This window comes from Dipodomys ordii, unplaced genomic scaffold, assembly GCF_000151885.1.
Source record: "Dipodomys ordii isolate 6190 unplaced genomic scaffold, Dord_2.0 Scaffold12, whole genome shotgun sequence".
NCBI lineage: Eukaryota > Metazoa > Chordata > Mammalia > Rodentia > Heteromyidae > Dipodomys > Dipodomys ordii.
Genome location: NW_012267228.1, coordinates 19,137,733 through 19,159,244, shown reverse-complemented (window position 1 = coordinate 19,159,244; position 21,512 = coordinate 19,137,733). Strand labels below are relative to the sequence as shown.

At 39.2% G+C, this 21,512-nt stretch overlaps 1 protein-coding gene across 2 annotated transcripts in view; it reads left to right on the top strand.

Annotated features, from left to right (window-relative positions):
- Synpr (synaptoporin) overlaps positions 1-21,512 on the top strand; it is a 276,893-nt gene that overhangs the window by 204,638 nt on the left and 50,743 nt on the right. For both annotated transcript variants that reach the window (XM_013010430.1, XM_013010431.1), the window contains one exon: positions 18,109-18,307. In XM_013010430.1, coding sequence (XP_012865884.1) covers positions 18,109-18,307 — 199 coding nt within the window. The remainder of the gene's footprint in view (positions 1-18,108; positions 18,308-21,512) is intronic.

Sequence of the window (21,512 nt, the reverse complement as noted above, 5' to 3'; positions counted from 1 at the left end):
GGGAAGGAAAGGGAAGGGAAGGAAAGGAAATGAAAGGAAAGGAAAGGAAAGGAAAGGAAAGGAAAGGAAAGGAAAGGAAAGGAAAGGAAAGGAAAGGAAAGGAAAGGAAAGGAAAAGAAAGGAGGATGCCATTCTTTTCCTGGATAGTTTGAAGGCCTATTGTCAGTGATATAATCTTCCCTTCTATGGCCAAGAGAAAGAACCCTGGCTTCCAAGACATCAGGTCCTTCCTTAAACAATCTTTTCTAAAAGCAATATGAGGTATCTCTGAGGGCTTCCAGGATAATTCCACCCAAAACTAAACAAGCAGAAAAGCCATGTTCTCTTAGTGAATTTTCCAAATATTATTTTGCTGAAAGGTATTTTTTCCTTCTAAACTAGTTCCCCTATATTAGTGAGGGTGGCAAAAGCTTTCTACCACACTTCAACCTACACACACTGGGCTTTTAGCTAAGGAGCAACTTTTGCCTCAGATATCAGAAACTCTTTGACAAACTGATTTTTTTAGCCAGTGAATTGTCATGCACTAGTTTATCATGTATCAACCATTCTGAAATTCTGCATAGCTTCTTTCCTGAGAGTGGATAGGGAATTGCTCCAGTGAACCTCTGAGAATGACAGAATAAGAATTCAGCTTGAGGGTTGGGAAGGTCGCTCAGTGTAGAGTGCTTTCCTCACATGCATGTGGCCCTGGGTTCAATTCCTCAGTACCACATAAACAGAAAAAGCCAGAAGTGGTGCAGTGGCTCAAGTGGTAGAGCGCTAGCCTATTAGAGCTGAGGGACAGCGCCTAGGCCCAGAGTTCAAGCCCCACAACTGACAAAAAATAAAAAAGAATTCAACCTGAGAGAACATCAAACATGCATGGAGGATAGAACAGGAAAAACACTCCAATGTGCAATAAGACTCTAGAGAGGAGCCAAACATGTGATGCCCACCAGTAATTCCAGCACTTAGGACGCTGAGACAGGAACACTAAAGAGTTCAAGACTAGCCTGAGCTACAGAGTGAGGCCCTATGGAAGGAAGGGAGGAAGGAGGAAAAGAGAGAAGGAGGCATATAGTATTTGACAGGCGTTCTTTGTATTCAGCTTATATTTCTTCATCTGTAGAAGAGGGATAATAATAATTTAGCTCTCAGTACTGTGAAGAGGCCACAGGAATATGGCAGACAAAGCACATATCATAGTGTTTGGCACAAAGGCAAGAAGCAATACCTACTTGCTATCCATATTACTCAGACTTTTTGTCACTGTAGTGAAATACCTGACATAAATAACTTAGAGGAAGAAATATGTATTCGGCTCATAGTATTCATTTAGGCAGAAAGGGAATGCAGTAGCTGAGAATTTCACATCATGGTGACAAGAAACAGATAAAAGAAGAATATAAGAAAGAGCCAGGGCAAGATACAGCTCCAAAAACCCAGTGACCCATTTCCCCCATCTAGACCCCAGGGCTCAATAGTGCCAGCAGATTATGCACCCATCTAGAGATTAACTAATTGATTTGATCAGAGCCCTAGTGTAATGGAATCCTGATCTCATTGTCTCTGGAAATGCCTTCACAGACACACTTAGAGAAAGGTGTGCTTTACTGACTTCTAGGTATTTCTTAATCCAATCAGATTAGCGATAGCCAACAGATTATCACCATTATTATTATCATCATCAATAAGAACAAAGTTCAATGACTATCTTGTTTCCACTTCTTAAAGGAAAATAGGTCCTCAAATTACTCACACCTTTACACCAGGCCTGGAACCCTCTTCTCTGTAGCTTCCCCCACCCCCCCTAGCATCTTAAACTTGACACGTACCTCTATATGCTTCAACCTTCACTGAAACATCACTTCCCCAGGAAGCCTTCTCTGATCCCACAGACTGACACGGGGCACCTGTTAATCCTCTGTCTTAACCCTCAATGCCATCTGTCTGAACACTTTATTTAGAGACCTTCCTTTTCTTAGAGCAGAAACCTTCTCTGTGTTGGTTACTATGGCATCCGTAATCCCTAGCACAAGGCCCAACATGTAGGAGTTGAATCCATGAATACATGAATGGATAAGGCCTACACTGGGAACATCGTTGAAAGGGAAATCCAGATCTACTTGTCCAAGAGAAAGAACCTCATTTTGTTTCTCCTCCAGTGCCCAGAAGCCAGAGGGATGGCTCTACTTTTTACTTGTTGTCCCTGTCAGTTTTTTAGCCTCCAGGCTTGACCTCCCTAAACCACCCAGAAGTTTCTTCTCCCCAGGAATTGCAGAGCAATTCCCTGATCCAGCATCAAGGAAGCTGGAATTGTGATTCTTCCATTATATTACTCTGATCTCGTATCTTCACCACTCTGTACCTCGCTTTCATTGGGTAGAATAAGGACTCTTTTTGTCTACAATTCTAGAAGATTAAGAGCAGAATCAGCTTCCGGGCTAACAACTCTTCTAAGAATTTGATGAAATCTGTTCCTTCTTGCCTTCCCTCCCACTTAACAAATATTTGAATTTATTTTTACCATATACCAAATAAGATTAGAAAGTAGATAAACAGGATCCCTGCCTGGCCTCTGCTCTCAATATAGAGGGAGAGACAAGCTCGGGTTCACAAATAAACAGTATGACTCCAGACAGTAGTGAAGCAATAGCAACAATAAAAACAGGATAATGTACTCAAGAATGACCCAGGAGTGGGATGTGTCCTTTAGATTTGGAGATGGGAGGACTCTCAGAGGGGGAGACACTTAAGCTGAGACCCGAATGAAGACTGAAGCTGGCCTCAGACGACATGTAAACTAAATTCAAAGCAGCAGAAGGGTACAATGGAGTAAATTGTATCAAGGTAGAGAAAGGAGCAAGAGGGGTATGCTGGTAACAAACACATGGGCCAGGTCCTGGTGACATTTCCCTGTGGGCCACGATGAGGTTTTACATAAGAAGCAATATGTTCTCATTTATTTATTTTAAAAAGATTTCTAGCTGCTGTCAACGAAAGTGAAACTTGAAAAGTGTATGATAAATTCCCCAATGATGTGGAAACATGGGTGACATCATATTGCTGACGATAAAAGGTACTTTTCCTATCCTAAACTGATAAATAGTTTTCACAAACTGTTCCTAGTTAACTAAAATAAACAATGTTTCTTAGACTTTTTCTTCCAGAGGATTTGTATGTCTGTGGTAATATTAATAACTGAAGAATTCGAAATTTACAAAAGGCAATAGCTTTCTGGTGACTTAAAAGCAATTTCATTTTGTTCTATGTTCATAAGTGATAACTATTTACATTATATCGTCTGGCATCGAAATTCCCATCTCAGTTCTGTTAGGTTCCTTGTCCTAAGCATTCAGAAAAGCCATTTATTGTATGAAGATTGAAGTAACAGGAACAGGAAATGATCCATTTAATTGCTTAGTGGCTGGATGTGTGTGTGTGTGTGTGTGTGTGTGTGTGTGTGTGTGTGTGTGTGTGTGTTGGTACTTATGCTTGAGTTTGACTGGCTTTTTTGCTCACAGCCGGTGTTCTACCATTTTGAGCCATACCTCCAATCCAGAATTTTTGCTGGTTAGTTAGGGATGGAGTCTCACAGACTTTCCTTCCTGGGCTGGCTTTGAACTGGAATCCTCCAGGTCTCAGCCTCCTGAGTCGCTAGGATTACAAGCATGCGATACCAGTGCCTGGGATAATTGAGAGAACCATAGTATACTACAACAGGCATATTTGCATGTCTTTGACATTTTTGAAGGCATGTGGGTGTTTAAAATCAACGTTAGTGATTGAACCTGATGATCAGTTTCGAATTTGAAAATTGTGTGCTTCACATATTAATACCATCTGCCATGGCCAGTAACATTTAAGCACTAGGATATGTACAATGTTATCCATTGTCTTATTTGAGCCTCACAGAGAGCAGTAGGTGGGTAGTGCTTTTCTTTCATCCCTTGTGCAGATGAGAAATCTGGGACTCAAAAGGCTGAAACTTGCCCAAGGTCACATGGCCTAGTCATTAGTTGAGCTGCTTTATATTGTCATTCCATTAGGGGGGAAAAGGTGCAAAAAAGTACTGTTCCAGTGGGCACAAAGTAGAAACAGAAGGTAAGTTAGTGCTAGTAGAGTACTGGAAATCTCCCTGGCTGAACAAATCCTCAAATATTCATCCCCAAGTTATCGGAGCTGTGAGCATGTGAAGTAAATAATGATAAATAATGACCAGAGTGAAGGAGCACCATGTTTGGCAAAGGATGAGGCCATGCAGCAGCCCTCATGTGAATGTGTCTAAATCCACTTTTTATTTCCATTTTCTACACTAGCTCACCGAAATGATACGGACTGGTAAATTTTAATGTTTTGGGAGTTAAGAAACCTATTGAGAATTCAATATAGCTATGTGACAAGATTCAGGGAAAGGAATATGAATATATAATATTTATATATGAATATAAAATGTTTACTAATGGCTGCTATTTAGAAAATTATTTGGTAACAAAGCAGCATACAATTCACTATGCAACTATACAGAACAAGCAAGTTATATAGAACTATACAACATAATTCACATATCCCATACATATCTTATAGGACTGCTAGAAAGAATACAATAGCTTTTTCTAAAAAAGTAAGCTATGTATTTGCCATATCAATAGCCAGCCAAAGTAGATTCATGACCCAACCGGATCTCAGTTGTTGATGCAAATTGGTTGTTGTACTTTCCCTCTGTAAACAAAATATGTTGATTGAATTTTTTTCACTGAACTAATAAATCAGATTAATTTGACCTATGTTTTAAGCAAAGATCAACTCATCTGGCTCTGAATGTTCTGTGTGTTTGAGTGTTACAAATATCTTTTAATCAACGCTTTTAAATGATTTATTCATGAAACATTTCTGTTGTAAGTAAATAAAATGGATGGATATGCAGTGGACAGCTAAACAGTCAATATATATTTTTAAATGCACTTTGTGCCTGGTTTTGTTTCACGATTTATTTGAGTACAGTGACACTGCTCAGGAAAGACAAACAAGAGAGGAATTTTGTCTGGAATATAGGGATAATGATCTCATTATCTAATTTTAATTTGGCAATAGAGAGACAGTCTGACTTCTCTATTATTCAAATTCTATTTGAAGAAACCAAAATTAATAAATCATGGATAGTGAGCACAGCAATGACTCTTTGCAAGTCACTTATAAGGGTTTTGTATTTTTCCTGCTCAAAGGTCAACCATTGACTATGCCCTGGCCTCTGTTGAACCAGCCCTTTCCAATCACCTTGGAGTTCACATGTAAAGCTCTCTCTTAACCTTCAATAAGTTAGATTCATCTCTTTTTGACTCATAAAGATGGGAGCTCTGTGCTGGGTGAGGATGGGACACAGTATTTTTCCAGCCTCCTAAGGATGAGTACAATCAAGAGTGTAGAAAAAAGAATATTGTGTGCAGTAACCTTGATTACATTTTGCAATGCCTACCTCAATTCCCCAGGAGGGAAATCTTACCTTCACTAATAGTAAAGAGAACAGAAAGAATGGAATTTGTCTTCTATGGTTGACAATAGACTTGAAAACACTTGATGCATAAATCAGGGACAAAGGGCTCTATTGTACTGAGGAGCAGAAAGTTGGCATGTTGTCTTTCACTTCACTTTCCTTCTTTTCAAAGAAAATATTTAGAGAGTGTATGCTATTGCTGTAAACCTTGGAAATGAGAACTGCTTTTCATTCAACCAAGGTTAGGAGAATGATTATGGCTGCCTAAATAATGCTATTACCTGAGGCTCTGGAAGCTAAAAGGTCCAGCAGATAGGGCTGGCAGTGAGATCATCCCAATGCCACTGAACTTCCTGGGAACACGCAACCACATCCAGAAGCCATCCCAAAAGAATTTTGACAAACCGTGTTGTAAATTTATTATTTCTACCTGCTTTCATGTTCTTAGTAACGCACAGTTATTGTAGGTGTACCAGTCTCATCAATGTCTACCTCATAAGTCTCCTATCTCAGTTAAGTTCTCTTCATTGCTTTTTGCAAGCAGAAGACTTGAAATTTGTTTCCATCTTAAGCAACTTGAACCCAGTCACTGGTGCCTTCTGTCAGTTCTCACGGTAGTAGGCCTATTTCCCAGGCCAGAGCTCAAATCTCACCTTGAATTCCTCTGTTATTTCTACCCCCCAAGTAGATCCTATACATGAGACTTTCTAAAGGCAATGCTGAAGGTGGGCTCTCTCCCCAGAGTTTGACCAGTTTAAAAGTATGCCTTCTAAGGTGCTGGGGTATTCAGGAAAACTTTGCTTCTATTAGTGCTTAGAGCCAGCACTGATCATCAGAGGCCTTGGAACTGGCATGAAATCGCTAGTAGAACAAGCAAACCAGTCTAAAACTGTTCTCACACTCATTCTGCGACTACTATCCTCTTGAGACAGGACTGAAAGTGACAACTAAGAGTCAGCACTGAGAAGGGCATCAGAAAAGCCAACCAGCGACTTTTAAAAAACAAATAATAAGGGCTGAGAAAGTGGATCAGTGGTAGAATGTTTGCTTTGCATGCATGAGGCCCTGGGTCCGATTCTTCAGCACCACATAAACAGAAGAAGCCGGAAGTGGTGCTGTGGCTCAAGTGGTAGAGCGCTAGCCTTGAGCTGAAGAGCTGAAGGGAAGCACCCAGGCCCAGAGTTCAAGCCCCACAGCCAACAATAAATAAATAAATAATAAGAGTGAGGGAAGGGGTGACCCTGTCAAAAAAGAAATGTATTTTTTATTCCTTTGAAGAGTTGAGATTATTTTTTTATATTTTTGGAAACAATGTACATTTACAATACCTTTATTTTTTAAATTTGGTTTTATTGTAAAGATGCTGTACAGAGGGGTTACAGTAACATGAGTAAAACAGTGAGTACATTTCTTGTTGAGCATTATTACCCCTTCCCTGTTGTTCTCCCACTAACCCTTCCCTGGCTCACCTCCCTTACTTCCCCCCCCCGCCCACCCCAAAGTTGTAAAGTTCATTTCCAATATACTGTCTTGTGGGTTGCAATGGGTCATCCTGTGTCTTTGTTTCAGCGTTTTGTTATTTCTCCTTCCCTTCCCCAAATCAGACAAATGTATATACAAGATACAGGGTACCAAAATCAAGTACAGTGACAACAGGGGATAGACCATAGGGGGTGGGACCTTCCAAGGGAACCAAAAAATCACATAATACATTAAAACAACAGCAACAAAGAAAGACCTCTTGTGTCCATATCTTGGGGTTCATTTCACATAGCATCATCTTATATGGTTATATGTTCATAGCTTTTAAGCTTAACAACAGATGCTGGAGGGGATGTGGCCAAAAGGGAACTCTACTGCACTGTTGGTGGGACTGTGTTCAACCACTCTGGAAAGAAGTATGGAGGTTCCTCAAAAGACTACACATAGAGCTCCCCTATGACCTAGCAATACCACTTTTGGACATTTGCCCAAATGTTCACAAACAAGACCATACTGAAGCTACCAGCACAACTATGTTTATCACAGCATTATTCACCATAGCTAAGATATGGAAACAACCCAGATGCCCCTCAGTAGATGAACGGCTCAGGAAAATGTGATATGTGTGTGTGTGTGTGTCTGTGTCTGTATGTGTGTGTGCCTCCATTAGAAAGAATAACACCACCCCATTTGTTAGGAAATGGAGACTTGGAGAAAATCATATAAGGTGAAGTAAGCCAGATTTAAAGAAATATAGGTCCCATGGTTTCCCTCATTTGCAGTAATTAGTCTAAAATACTTTTAAATGAGTATCAAATAGAGCTACTTTCCTTTTCTTCTCCTCAAACTTTAAGATAGGCAATTGTTATGAGTACCTTTTTGTACCATTCCAAAGCCTGAGCACAGATAAATGTGAATGGTAATCTGTATATCACCTTGACAATAATATATAGGTATGCAATCTATCTCAAGAAATGTACTTTTCAATGACTTTTTACATCACCTTTATAATCACAATAAGAAGTTTTTAATTTAAATTTTATTGTAAAGGTGATGTACAAAAGGATTATAGTTACATAAGTCAAGTAATGAGTACATATCTTTTTGAATAGTACTATGTAAACTTCTTCATTTTCTCCTCCTCCCCTGCCAACTTCCCCCCTCAACCCTGCAAGCTGTAAAGTTCATTTTCAACATTGTGTCTAGTGATTATCACTGTTGAATTGATTCACCCTTTGTCCCACCATTTCTTTTTTTCCATTTATTATTTTATATTTTATTGTGAGAATACTATACAGAGGAGTTACAATTACATGGGCAAGATAACGAGTACATTTCTTATCAAGCATTGTTGCCTCCTCCTTGTTTCCCCTTCCCATCCCTTCCCATATTCCTCTCCTCCCCCACCCGATCCTTCCCCCACCCCCCACCAAAATTGTTAAGTTGGTTTTTTGACGTAACCACTTGTACATCTCATTGTTGCAATGGGTCCACCTGTATCCCTAGTTAAACGATTTGTTTTTTCCCTTCCCCTCCACAAATTATACCAATATCAAATATAGTGAAATCAGGGGTTATACTGTGGAGAAGGGACATACAAAGCAACATAGAAATCATCTTATAAATATGATAGAAACAATTGCATGAAAGGGAAAAAAACAAAAAAAATATTTGAATACTTATCTTGGGGTTCATTCCCCTAACATCAACTTATCTGACCTTTTCTGCTTGACTCAGACATATACTACATATTGCAAATAAGGGAAACCATGGGAACTATGTTTCTTTGGGCCTGGTTTACTTCACTTAATATAATTTTTTCCAAGTCTTTCCATTTCCTAACAAATGGGGCAATGTCATTCTTTCTGATGGAGGCATAGGATTCCATTGTGTATATATACCACATTTTCTTGATCCATTCATCTACTGAGGGGCATCTGGGTTGGTTCCATATCTTAGCTATGGTAAATAATGCTGCTATGAACATGGTTGTGCTGGTAGCATTTGGGTAACTGCCTAGGAGTGGGATTGCTGGGTCTTGGGGCAGCTCTATGCTTAGTCTTTTGAAGAACCTCCATAATGCTTTCCAGAGTGATTGAACAAGTTTACATTCCCACTAACAGTGTAGTAGTCCCTTTTGGCCACATCCCTACCAGCATCATTTTCTTGATAGTGGCCATTCTAACTGGGATGAGGTGGAATCTCAATGCTGTCTGGGACAAGCATAAAAGGTCAAAAGCTATGTACATATGACCAGATAAGATGAAGTTAAGCGAAATGAACCCCAAGATAGGGACACAAGTGATTTTTTCTCTCTTGCTATTGTTTCTAACGTATTTATAAACAACCATGTGATTTTTTTGTTGCTTTTTATGTTCCTCCCCCACAGCATAACCCCTGTTTTCACTGTATTTGATGTCGGTATAATTTGGGGAGGGGAAGGGAAAAAACAAATTGTTTAAATAGGGATACAGGTGGGCCCATTGTAACAATGAAATGCACACTATGTTGAAAAATGAACCTTACAATTTAGTCAGGGCAGGGGGAGTGTAGCTGTGGAGATGGGAGGGAAGGGATGGTAGGGGGAAAACAAAGGAGGAGGCAACAATGCTTGATAAAAATTTGTATTCATTACCTTGCTCATGTAACTGCAACCCCTCTGTACAGTATTTTCACAATAAAAAACTTATTTAAAAAGATATTACTTCAGTTTTCTTCACATGTATAGCCAATTTTGCCAGCACCATTTTTGAAGAGTCTTTCTTCTATACTATGTTTTTGGCTCTTTTATCAAAGATTAGGTGGCTATAGGTCTGTGGGTTCACGTCTGGGTCTTCAATTCTGTTCCATTTGTCCTCAGGCCTGTTCTTGTGCGAGTACCAAGCTGGGTTTTTTGTTTGTTTGTTTGTTACTATGACTTTGTAATAGAGTTTGAAGTTTGGTATTGATATTCCTCCAGTAATGTTCTTCCTGCTAAGGATTGTTTTTGCTATTTGGAGTCTTCTATCAATCCATATGAATGTTTGGATTGCTTTTTCTTTATCATTGAAGAATGTTATTGGGATTTTGATGGGTATCACATTAAATTTATAGATAGCTTTGGGTAATATTGCTGCTTTCACAATGTTAATCCTCCCAATACAGGAGCATGCAAGGTTTCTCTACTTCCTTAAATCTGCTTTGATTTCAGATTTTTAAAGTTTTCAACAACCCTTGTTGTCACTGTATTTGATTCCCATGCCCTGCATCTTGTATATACATTTTTCTAATTTGGGGAGGGGAAGAGAAATAACAAAATGCTGAAACAAAGATACAGGTTGCCCTATTGTAGCAAGGAGATATACAAAACACTATGTTGCAAATGAACTTTACAACTTCTGGCAAGGGGGGAGGGGAAGGAGGAATCAGGGAGGTGAAGAGGGAAAACAAAAGAGGGGGTAAAAATGCTCCATAGGAAATATACTCATTTCCTTACTCATGTAACTGTACCCCCGCTTACAGTACCTTTACAATAAAAAATATTTTGAAAAAGTTTTCAACATAGAGGTCCTTCACATCTTTGGTTAAATTAATTCCTAGGTATTCTATTTTTTTTTTAGTCTATACAAAAATAGTTGCTTTTCTGATTTCAGGAAAAGCACTCACTCTTCTCGTTGTTGGCATACAGAAAAACTATTGATTTTTGTGGGTTAGTTTTATACCCTGACACTGCCAAAATGTCAGATCAGATCAAGTAACTTGGGAGAGGAATCTATGGGGTTCTTTAAATACAGAATCATGTTATCTGCAAAGAGGGAGAGTTTTACTTCTTCTTTCCCTATTTGGATCCTCTTTATGTTTGTCTCCTTCCTTATTCTTCTAGCTAAGAATTCCAATACTATATTGAAGAGGAGTGGCAAGAGCAGATATCTTTGTCTCATTCCTGATTTTAGAGGAAATGGTTTTAACTTTTCACCATTAAGTATAATGGTGGCTCTAGGTTTGTCATATACAGCTTTTATTATATTGAGAAATGTTCCATGGATTCCTAGCTTCTCCAGAGCTTATCATAAAGGGGTGTTAGATATCGCCAAATGCTTTTTCTATATCTGTTGAGACGATCATGTGGTTCTTGTCCTTGCTCCTGTTGATGTGTTGAATTGCATTACTTGATGAGTATATTAAACCAGATTTTCATCCCTGGAATGAATCCTGTTTGATCATAGTATATAATTTTTTTATTAGTTGTTGAAGTCAGTTGGCTAGAATTTTATTGAGAAGTTTTGCATCCATGTTCATCAGAAAGATGTTTCTATAGTTCTCTTTCTTTGAAGATTTTCTATCTGGTTTTGGAATGAGGGTTATGCTGGCTTCATAGAATGAGTTTGGTAGTGATCTTTCACTCTCAATTTCATAATAAGAAAAACTTTAAAAATAATATATTTTTGTTATTTTGCTGATACTGAAGATCAAGAGGAAATTTTGGGGTCAGATACGCTATACTTCAAGACCCTTATATCAGTAAATCCTCTCACTCCTTTAATAAGAGCACACATAATAAGTTAACAAAACCACTACCAATTGTCTAGATTTAAATGTGGTAATATGTAAAGATATTTGGCACCATGCATGTCCCACCATGTGTTCAATAAATGTCTATCAATGATTGGCAACTAGTCAGCAAGTGTGCAGACTGCCAGTTTCCTAAAGAACAGCACCAAATACCACACTTGAGATGCAATAAGAAAACCAAAGTAGTAACAGACAGAGTTTTATCCATTTCAACCATCTAGGTCATCTTCAGCTCTCTTCCTTGGAAGTCATTGTCTTCGCATCCTGATTCACTAGGTTCAAGAAATCCCTAATGAGTAAGTGAAGGAAGGACTTTCACCTTATGGAGAAGACAGTGATTTTTTTGGAAAACTTAGAAATAGAATTTAGGCCATAAACAAAACCACTTAGGGCTAGGAAGCAGAAAACCTGAATTTTAAGTTTGACTCTCTTCTGTGTCAACTGGGTGGTCTCTGATGATTCTGTCAGGATGGATGAGCTCCATCCTGTCTCATCTCATTCTGTCTGTAGGCTGGGGAGAGCTGTGTGGAAGACAATAAGAGAGATGCAGAGTGTGAAAATGCTGATGTAAACTTTCATTTGTGCGGTGATTTATGCTTTGAAGCATATAAGTAGGTGTCTGTGAATGTGTATGCATATGTCTATGTGTAAATGCACATCCAAATGAAATCCTTACATTCATCCACACACACACAGTGTGTGCATAATTAGCAAAACTAAAAGTAGAAAAAACAAAGTTCATCTAAAACCAGACAAATTGTTAATATTTATATTGACAAGAGAGTGAAAAGTAGAATATTATTAGTGTTTGTCAATGGGTTAGCAGGATTGAAACAGGGAATGATTAGGGAAAGAAAATATTATACCCAGTACCACTGTTTGCCAGGTGCCCTTGGCTACTTTCCTTCTGACTTTTAGAAATTCAGGGACAGCAGCTTGCTCCTAACACTGCCAGCGCCTCCCACTTTACCTGTGGGCTGGATCACTGCTGTTGGGATGTGCTGGTAGTCTTTCACTGAGCCACTCTGAGTTACATGGTTAATCATTTTAAGCCCTATTTTCTCTCAGCCTGTTGAAAGACACTGCCAATAATTTCTAAAATCTTATTACCAGATGGCCATATGGTTCAGTGCTACCTAGAGATAAATCTATGCTGCATTTTGCACATTCTATAAACAATCACACTGTAATGATCACAATTTCTACTCATTTTCCCTCTGCTTTGGTTCTGAGGCAAACATTGGAAAGCCCAAAGACAATGTTTGAAAACTAGAAAGTTTTGAATGACTTTTTAATTGGTCAGTGTATAGAGATTCAGCTGTGTCATTGCTAGATACCTAATGTCACCTTCACATACTTCCAGGTAGTAGCAGAACAAATCATTGGTTTCAAATCCTCTGCAGAGTAAATTTTCAGTCTACCACTACATGGGGGAAGCTGTCTTAGCATTTTTTTTTGTCTGTTATGGGACTTGAACTTGGCCTGGGCGCTGTCTCTCAGCTCTTCAGCTCAAGGCTAGCACTCTACTGCTTGAGCCACAGCACCACTTCCGGTTTTTCTGGTGGTTTATTGGAGATAAGAGTCTCACAGACTTTTTTGCCGGGGCTGGCTTTGAGCCACTATCCTCAGATCTCAGCCTCCTGAGTAGCTAGGATTACAGGCATGAGCCACTGGCACCCAGCTGTCTTAACATTTTTATAGAAGTATTGAGCTGGAAATCTAATGGTGCTGAAAAAATTTAATAGAAATTCAAGAAGAGGGACAGAAATGTATGGTAGTTTGTAGTACAGGCTGCCCCTAATCTACTCGCATCTGAGACTCACCTGTGCCACTCACTAGCCATATGACCTTAGGCAAACTCACCCCTCAAGCCTCTGTTTCCCAATCTATAAAATACTGATAGTGGTATTTACCTAAGAGAGCTGATAAGGGCATTAAGTAAGATACAAGGTAGGTATACAGAGATATAGCCTACCACACTGCTTAGATGTATAAAAATGTCAATGATTGTTACTGTAACATCATTTACTAATAAAAATAATACCAATTGTCCCTTGTCCAATCTCCTGAAGAGTTGGATACATTTTTAATATTTTTTCCAGACCCCACAAACCACTGAAATCTGCTCAGTTATTTCATTTACTTTTTCATTAGAGCATCAGTGAAATGTTTTTAATTGTCCCCTTTAAAGCTCTGGTAAAAGAAGGAAAAGAGAGAGAAAGAAACCCCTCTGTAAGTGGAAGCCTTTGGTTGAGAAACAAAATGCAATAAAATCCTGAGAAATTCAATTACCCCTTGATTGGGTCAGGCCAGCTAAGAAGAGCATTATGCATTTGAAATCAACAAATTGGATTTGGTTCCTTCTGCAGCCTCAGCAATTGCTCCCTGCGTTCCTTCCTCATGAGATCAGAGGTGGCACTGTCAGCTCCCACATTCTGCTGGCTGACGTGTTCTATCTCTGCAGAACAGTTTTCTATTCCTTGTTTAGGTTCTAAATTAATGATACTTGCTTCTAAAGTTATTGCAGCTGCAAAATACATGCTGACTGTAAACTTCCTTCTTCCAAAATATGATATATATTTAACTTTTATGTAACATATTGTATGTTTTAATATACACATATATGCACATGAAACCTACTTAAAAGAATTTTTGCATGTGCATTTAGTGGTGCAGACCACAATACAACATTCAAATGCCTTGTGATATGAAGTACATAAGACTAAGATTTTTTTTGTTTTTCCTTTATAAAGCACCCTCCACCCTTCTCTGTAGATTAGATATACATTTGGAATTTCACTTCCATTTCCTTATTTCTCTTGACTTCACCCAAGATAGTTCTAGATCACTAGTATTAATAAGCACAGTTGGTGTTTTTTAGTGTGTAGTTTTTTTTTTCATTTCTACCTTGTGCATATAAGTCCAGGTAAGAATTCATGTAAGTCACCACAGTAAATCAGCAACAGAGAACATGTTATTTTTCGCTTTGTGACAGAGAAGAGAGAGAATTACTTTGCTCCCACTCTCCCATTGCCCCCTTTGCCCCCCAAGATTGCAGGCCTGCTGATTTGTGCATGAGTGGAGAGATCTGGCTGGTCTTGCAGGGCTCCTTAGCATCCAGAATGTGAGAACATGTCTCTAAATAGCTGCAGTGCAGAGCCTGGTTTTTCTATTATATATTTATCCTAAGATAATCTTTCAAATCCTCATCTTCAAGTGAAGGCCAATATCCAAAACATGTCCCCAGAGGTCCCCCAGTAGCAGTCAATTGGCTCCTCCTCTTCCTGTACTACCTGGCTCTTTCCTGCCCTCTGCTACTTGTCCCAGCCATATTGCTTTTCACCATGTGTTAGTCTCCTTGCTTATAGGGACTTGGCAAAAAGAAAAGATCTGAGCACTGGTGGTTCATGTCTATCATGCTAGCTACTCAGGAGGCTGAGATCTGGAGATGATTGAAAGCCAACCAGGACACAAAATTCTGAGGCTCCATCTCGAACTAACCAGAAAAAATGCTGGACTGGAGGCATATTGTTTGTGAGAAAGCCAAGGAGGTGTTCAAGTCCCAGTACCAGCACAAAAAATTAAATAAGAAATAAAGTAAAATATGCAATTTGATGTACAGAGAGGTCATGCGCATCATCAATTGTAGACTATTGTCATTGTCCTCCACAAAAAGCAATCCCAGACCACTTGGCCATCACCCTTGATTCTTCCATGCCCAACCATAGCTAAACACTCATCTGCTTTTTGTTTCTTGTGAACACTTCCTGTGCTTTTAACTCAGCATGATGCTACATGGTACACTATACCTGTACTTTATTCCTTTTTATTGAAAAATAATATGCCATCCTATGGATAAACCGTATTTACTTTATGTTTTCATCAACTGGTGGACATCTAGGTTGTTTATGCTTGAGAGCTCTTGCAAATAACATTGCATGAATATTCTCCTACAAGTTTTTTCTGTATACCTTGGGTGCCTCTTGTAGAAGTGAAATTTGCTGGGTCACGTGATACTTTACGGTTAGTCATTTGAAGTACTGCTGGACGACTTCCAAAGTGGCTGTTCCACTTTACATTCCCACCAGTGATGTACAGAAGTTCTCATTTCCCGTGGGTCCTTGCCAAAACTTGTTTTACTAATCACAGAATCTTTCTTAATGTCACCATCCTGGTGGATGTGAAGTAGCTCATCATGCTTTCTACCTTAACTTTGGATCTGGGGAAATTCTATACATTTTTAAGAGTGTAGCCTAATTATTTTTTTATTAGCTGGTCCTGAGGCTTGAACTCAGGGCCTGGGCACTGTCCCTGAGCCTCTTTATACCCAAGGCTAATGCTCTACTACTTAAGCCACAGCGCCACTGCCAGCTTTTTCTGAGTAGTTTATTGGAGATAAGAAAGAGTCTGATGGACTTTCTTTCCCCAGCTTGCTTTGAACCATGACTCTCAGATCTCAGCCTCCTGAATAGCTAGGATTATAGGCGTGAGCCACCAGTACCTGGCCAGCTTCAAGATCGAATGATCACCCTAACCTCAGACTAGACTCTGGCTTTTCTCAAGTTCAACATGAGCAAGCACAGTCCTAATTCCTCTTTTTCTACCCAATGTGTGCCTAGCACTTAGCCACTGTGTGAACTCTAGAGTTACTTATCAAAAATCTATTAGGTGAAAGAAATATTAGATGAGAAAAACAAGTGTACATTGTCTGAAACTTACCTGTTTCAGATTTGACATTACCTTTCAATGTATTTTGTTTTTAATATCCCCACATTTCAAATGATCTTCTGGCTTAGGCAGGAAAGGGGCTGTACAATATGGCCATAACCAATGTTCCCAATGTTCTCTGTGTTTTATTGTAGCTGTCCACCTTTATGTCGGTTAAGGCAAAGGCTCTTTGTGAGCAAACTAAAAAATCCACAAACACTCTCGAAGTGGAGTTTGAAACAGCTCCTTGCTATATTGAGCTGTAAATTTAAAAGAATATGACTTTAAGAAATAAAGGGGTTGGAACTTAGTAGTTTATGCCATCATGATAGAACTGACCCTATAAAACTTCCAAAAGTTCAGTCAAATTAGGATCCATCAATCATCATACTAAATCAGTAAGGCTCATTTTAATCCCTGCTATTTGGGAGACTGGTTAAGAGGATTATGAACCAAGGCTGGGGCAAAAGTGTGAGACCTTATCTGAAAATAACCTAGAAAGAACCATCGACAGTCAGTGATAATTCAACTCAGGACCCTGCTTCGTATGAGTAAAATCTAGAAAGCAGACCAACACAATTGGAGCAGGATGGTGGAGTTTAAGCTGCAGAGGAAGGAGTTGACCATTCAGACAGCTACACTGGGTGGGCCATGTAAAGGAATTGAAGTGTTGGAGAACTGGAGCAGGAGGTGTCCTAATTTCAAGTCCCCTGTCTGCTTATGGTCCCCTCTCTCTTTGGAACCACTAGCTATTGTGAAATGCAGTCCACTGATACCTACTACAATATTTATTTCTGTATTTCCCATGGGATCTCTGCAGATTCCTTAATGAATTTCTCTCATTATAATGCCATCATGCTCCCAAGTTATACCATGCAGTGCTTTAGAAAAGGAAATGGAAAGACTTGGAAAGAATTATATTAAGTGATGTAAGCCAGGCACAAAGAAACATAGGTCCCATGGTTTCCTTTTTTTTTTTAATTTTATTTTATTTTATTTGTGAACATACTGTATAGAGGGGTTACAATTGCATGGGCAGGATAATGCGTGCATTTCTTACCAAGCATTGCAGCCTTCTCCTTTGTTTACCCTTCCCATCCCTTCCCAGCCTCCCCCCTCCCCCCCATCCCAATCCTTCTCCTTGAACTCTTTTTTTTTTTTTGGTCCGGTCGTGGGTCTGAACTCTGGGCCTGGGCGCTATCCCACCACTTGAGCCACAGCGCCACTTCCGGTATTTTTTTTTTCTTTTTGCTTATGTGGTGCTGAGGAATCGAACCCAGGGCCTCATGCGTGCAAGGCAAGCGCTCTACCACTGAGCCACCTTCCCAGCCCCCATGGTTTCCTTTATTTGCAATAACTAGTATATATCTGAAGCAGAAAAGGTCAGATAAGATGATGTTGAGCAAAATGAACCCCAAGATAAAGACACAGGTGTTTTTTGTTTCTTTCTTGCTATTGTTTCGAACGTATTTATAATGTACCACGTGATTTTTTGTTGCTTTGTAGGTCCCTCCCCCATGGTATAACCCCTGTTTTCACTGTTTTTGATGATGGTATAAATTGGGGAGGGGAAGGGAAAAAATGTTTAAATAGGGATACAGGTGGACCCATTGCAACAATGAGATGTACAAGACACTATGTTGATAAACGAACTTTACAATTTAGGTGGGGGAAGGGGGGCAGGTTGGGGGGGGGAGTGTAGTGGTGGAGATGGGAGGGAAGGGATGGTAGGGGAAAAAACAAAGGAGGAGGCAACAGTATTTGATGAGAAATGTACTCATCACCTTGCTCATGTAATTGTAAGCCCTGTGTACAGTATTTTCACAATAAAAACCTTCCAATATTTCCCTCCATGACATGTAAAGAGCATCTTATTCACTCTGGCCGTGTAGGTTGCACCAGGTGACCTTTGAGGTGCCCACCTGTGAGGGAAAGGAGCGGCAGAAGCTGGCGTTGATTGGCGACTCCTCATCCTCTGCAGAGTTCTTCGTCACCGTTGCTGTCTTTGCCTTCCTGTACTCTCTGGCTGCCACTGTCGTGTACATCTTCTTCCAGAACAAATACCGAGAAAACAACCGGGGCCCGCTCATTGTAAGTGGTTTTCTCTTTTTTTTTGGAATAACTTCCCTGTCCCTTCTACTTTCTTCTACGAATGCTTGAAGGGCTTTGGAGTGAGCATTGAGCCCTCCAGGCAGATACTTGAATGGAAATCAGAGTCGTTTTTTGTCATCCATATCTCTTGTCTCTACAAGGGCATGATGCCTTCTAGTCTCTTGTGTCCTTGTGTAGGAAAAGTTAGCTCAAAACTTGGTTTAAAAAATCCAATACCCTCTGGAATATATGACTGAAAAAAATCTCATGAGAGCCAGGAAAAAAATGCTGAAACTTGCTGCAGATTTACTTATAATTTATGGAAACAGCCATTATTTTTCACTGAATTCTTTTTCTTCTTGTTTAGCAGTACTGAGTTGTGAACTCCATTCCTTGGAGGCCTGCTTTCTGTTAAGCCAGGCTTCCAGCTCTGTTTTCTTTCTTTCTTTCATTTTTTGTCAGTCGTGGGGCTTGAACTCTGGGGCTGAGCTCTGTCCCTCAGCTCTTCCGCTCAAGGTGAGCGTTCTACCACTTGAGCCACTTCCAGTTTTCTGGTGGTTTATTGGAGATAAGAGTCTCATGGACTTTCCTGCCTGGGCTGGCTTTGAACTGTGATCCTCAGATCTCAGCCTCCTGACTAGCTAGGATTACAGGCGTGAGCTACTGGCATCCAGCTTCCAGCTCTGTTTTCTGCTGGTAATATATGAGATAAGGTCTTGCTAGCTGGGCAAAATCTGCCTACAAGAGGCTTCTCAGTAGCTAGCAGAACAGGTGCATACCACCCTGTCAAACCCCTCACTGAGATGAGGTCTCACAAAGTTTTCTGCTGGATCTAGACTTGGAAGCACAGTCTCCATCATCTCAGTCTCCTAAGTAGCTAGGATGACAGCATGAGGTACTAGTAGTGTCTGGCTTCTTACTATTTAGTCTGTTTGATTTGTGTTTATTTGAATGACGGTGTTCCCTTGGTGGATGGTCTGGCCGTAGAACTGTTTACTTTGAAGACAGACTTCATTTTCTGTCTCCATCTCTCTGTCTTGGTTTCTGTCCCTTCTCTTTTTGTCTCTCTGTCTCCATTTGTCTCCTTTTCTCTGTCTGTGTGTCTGTGTGTGTCTCTCTCACTGTCTCTGTGTCTTCCCTGTTCTTCCTTATACACTATAAACTACACCATCCATCATCACTTTCGGTTGCTGTTATACCATGATCCAAAGACTTGTGGGTAAACTATAGGCCAGCATGTCAAGTCATGGATACACACATACTTAGCAGAACACAAACATTCTCAGAGGGATCATAGATGTGGATGACTTTAAGTAAGTATACTTTTAATTTGCCTACCTTTTGCTTGTACATTTAGCTAAAGTCAGTTTTCTTGAGAATGCCTTATATCTGAAAAATGTCTTGCTGTCTTTGTTCTTTAATCAATGTGTAAGTCAGTTTTTCATCATTATAACAAGGTGCCTGAGATAGAGCTAATTTTGATTCACATTTTATAGTTTCTAGCCTATAATTTGGCAGACCCATTGCCATTAGAATGGCTTGAGGAACTACTCATCTCAGAGAGAGGAAGGAGCCAGGGTCCCACACTCCTCTTGAAGGACACATCCCCAATGACTTCCCACAAAGACCTCCTACAAAGTCCTGTCTCTGAAACCTTCTCCTACCTCCAGATAACACCACCCTAAGGACGAGCCATCAACATGGGGGACATTCACTATCAAAATGGTAGCAATCATCTCCTTCCAAATTATAAGACAAGCATCATTCTTTACCATTCCAAATCTTCCTACATGGTACAATTACATGATACACACATATGAGACACTAAAAAATGGAATGGTCTAAAATACTTACCAAAATTTGTTTGTCTAATACCTAAGTAATGACTCTTGGGGATATAAAGAGATTTCCAACTTCTTGTTTTCAGTTGATTATTAAAATAATCTTCAATGACAGATTGCTACCTGATCTGAGGTAGAAACAAAGAAATCAATGGCATTGTTATGGAAAATCTCCTTCTATTCCCCCCACCCCCCGTTCAGTCATGCAAGTCTTCTCACATAGACATTTGTAAAATTTAAAATGGAACTAACATTCATGCTGACTCATGTCCCATCCTGGAAATTAATAATGTATCTAAAACTATCTATAAACTAATGAAGACAAAATAGCCTGCCTATCTAAAATATATAGGTTTTTGATCATTTTTGCTTTGTAAATTTAATACTTATTGACTAATTGTCACTAAATTTCTAATACATTTTTGGTGTTTGGGATGATTATACATTAGTAATGCTTGTAATGTCCAACCCAAAAGAACATTGTAATACTTAAATCTTTGAAGTCACAGGCAATCAAACAGTAATTTAAATTTTTGTACATGTTTTTGTTTCAAAGAAATATAATAAAGTGATCAATAAAATGCTTTCAAAAGTACTACATTAGACTCTAATTTAACAAGCTGAACAAAATAAAAAACATGTGAAATTCCCAACTGTAAAAATTTTGTTCATTAACTTCTTGATGAATGAGAAAAATATCAAGCAAATATTAATGTATTCATAATATTAATTTCTGTATTATTTAGAAATGGAATCATCTTAAAATTGATATCCTAGATACACTTAAAATATGCCAGCCACTATGTTCTCTGCAACTATTTAAACTTTTACTGAAAACAAAATTAGATATCAACTTTACACAAGTAGGAGCCTAGGTTTTGAGAAAATCTTTTTGGGAGTTTATAAAATGAAGTTTACAAACCTCTAAACTAGCTTATATGTGGAACTAATGAATAATTTTCACATACAAAATTAATTTTAATAGAGACCCAAACCTTAGACCAATTTTGAAGGATGACTAGGAGAAACTAGTTAAGTTGGAAGGAGATAGAAAGAGTTCAGATTTCAGTCCTGTTAACTCCAGAAGGCAAGTGATGCCACCTACCCAAAGCCCTTGGGCAGGTGTCTGGGTTGTTTTATTGCTTGTTTGTTTTTGTTTTTCTCTCATCCTAAATTGAAGCTAACAGTCTTACTGTCGCAAGCTAACTTTAACAGTCATCTACCGTGGACTTATGTCTCCTGTGAAGTGTAGACAGGTACATAAAAGAGATAGATATGCATAAACCACAAAACTAATGCATACATTCATTTCTCCATGCATGGAGACACTCCTACACATTTTGACAGTCTAAGAAAATACCTTA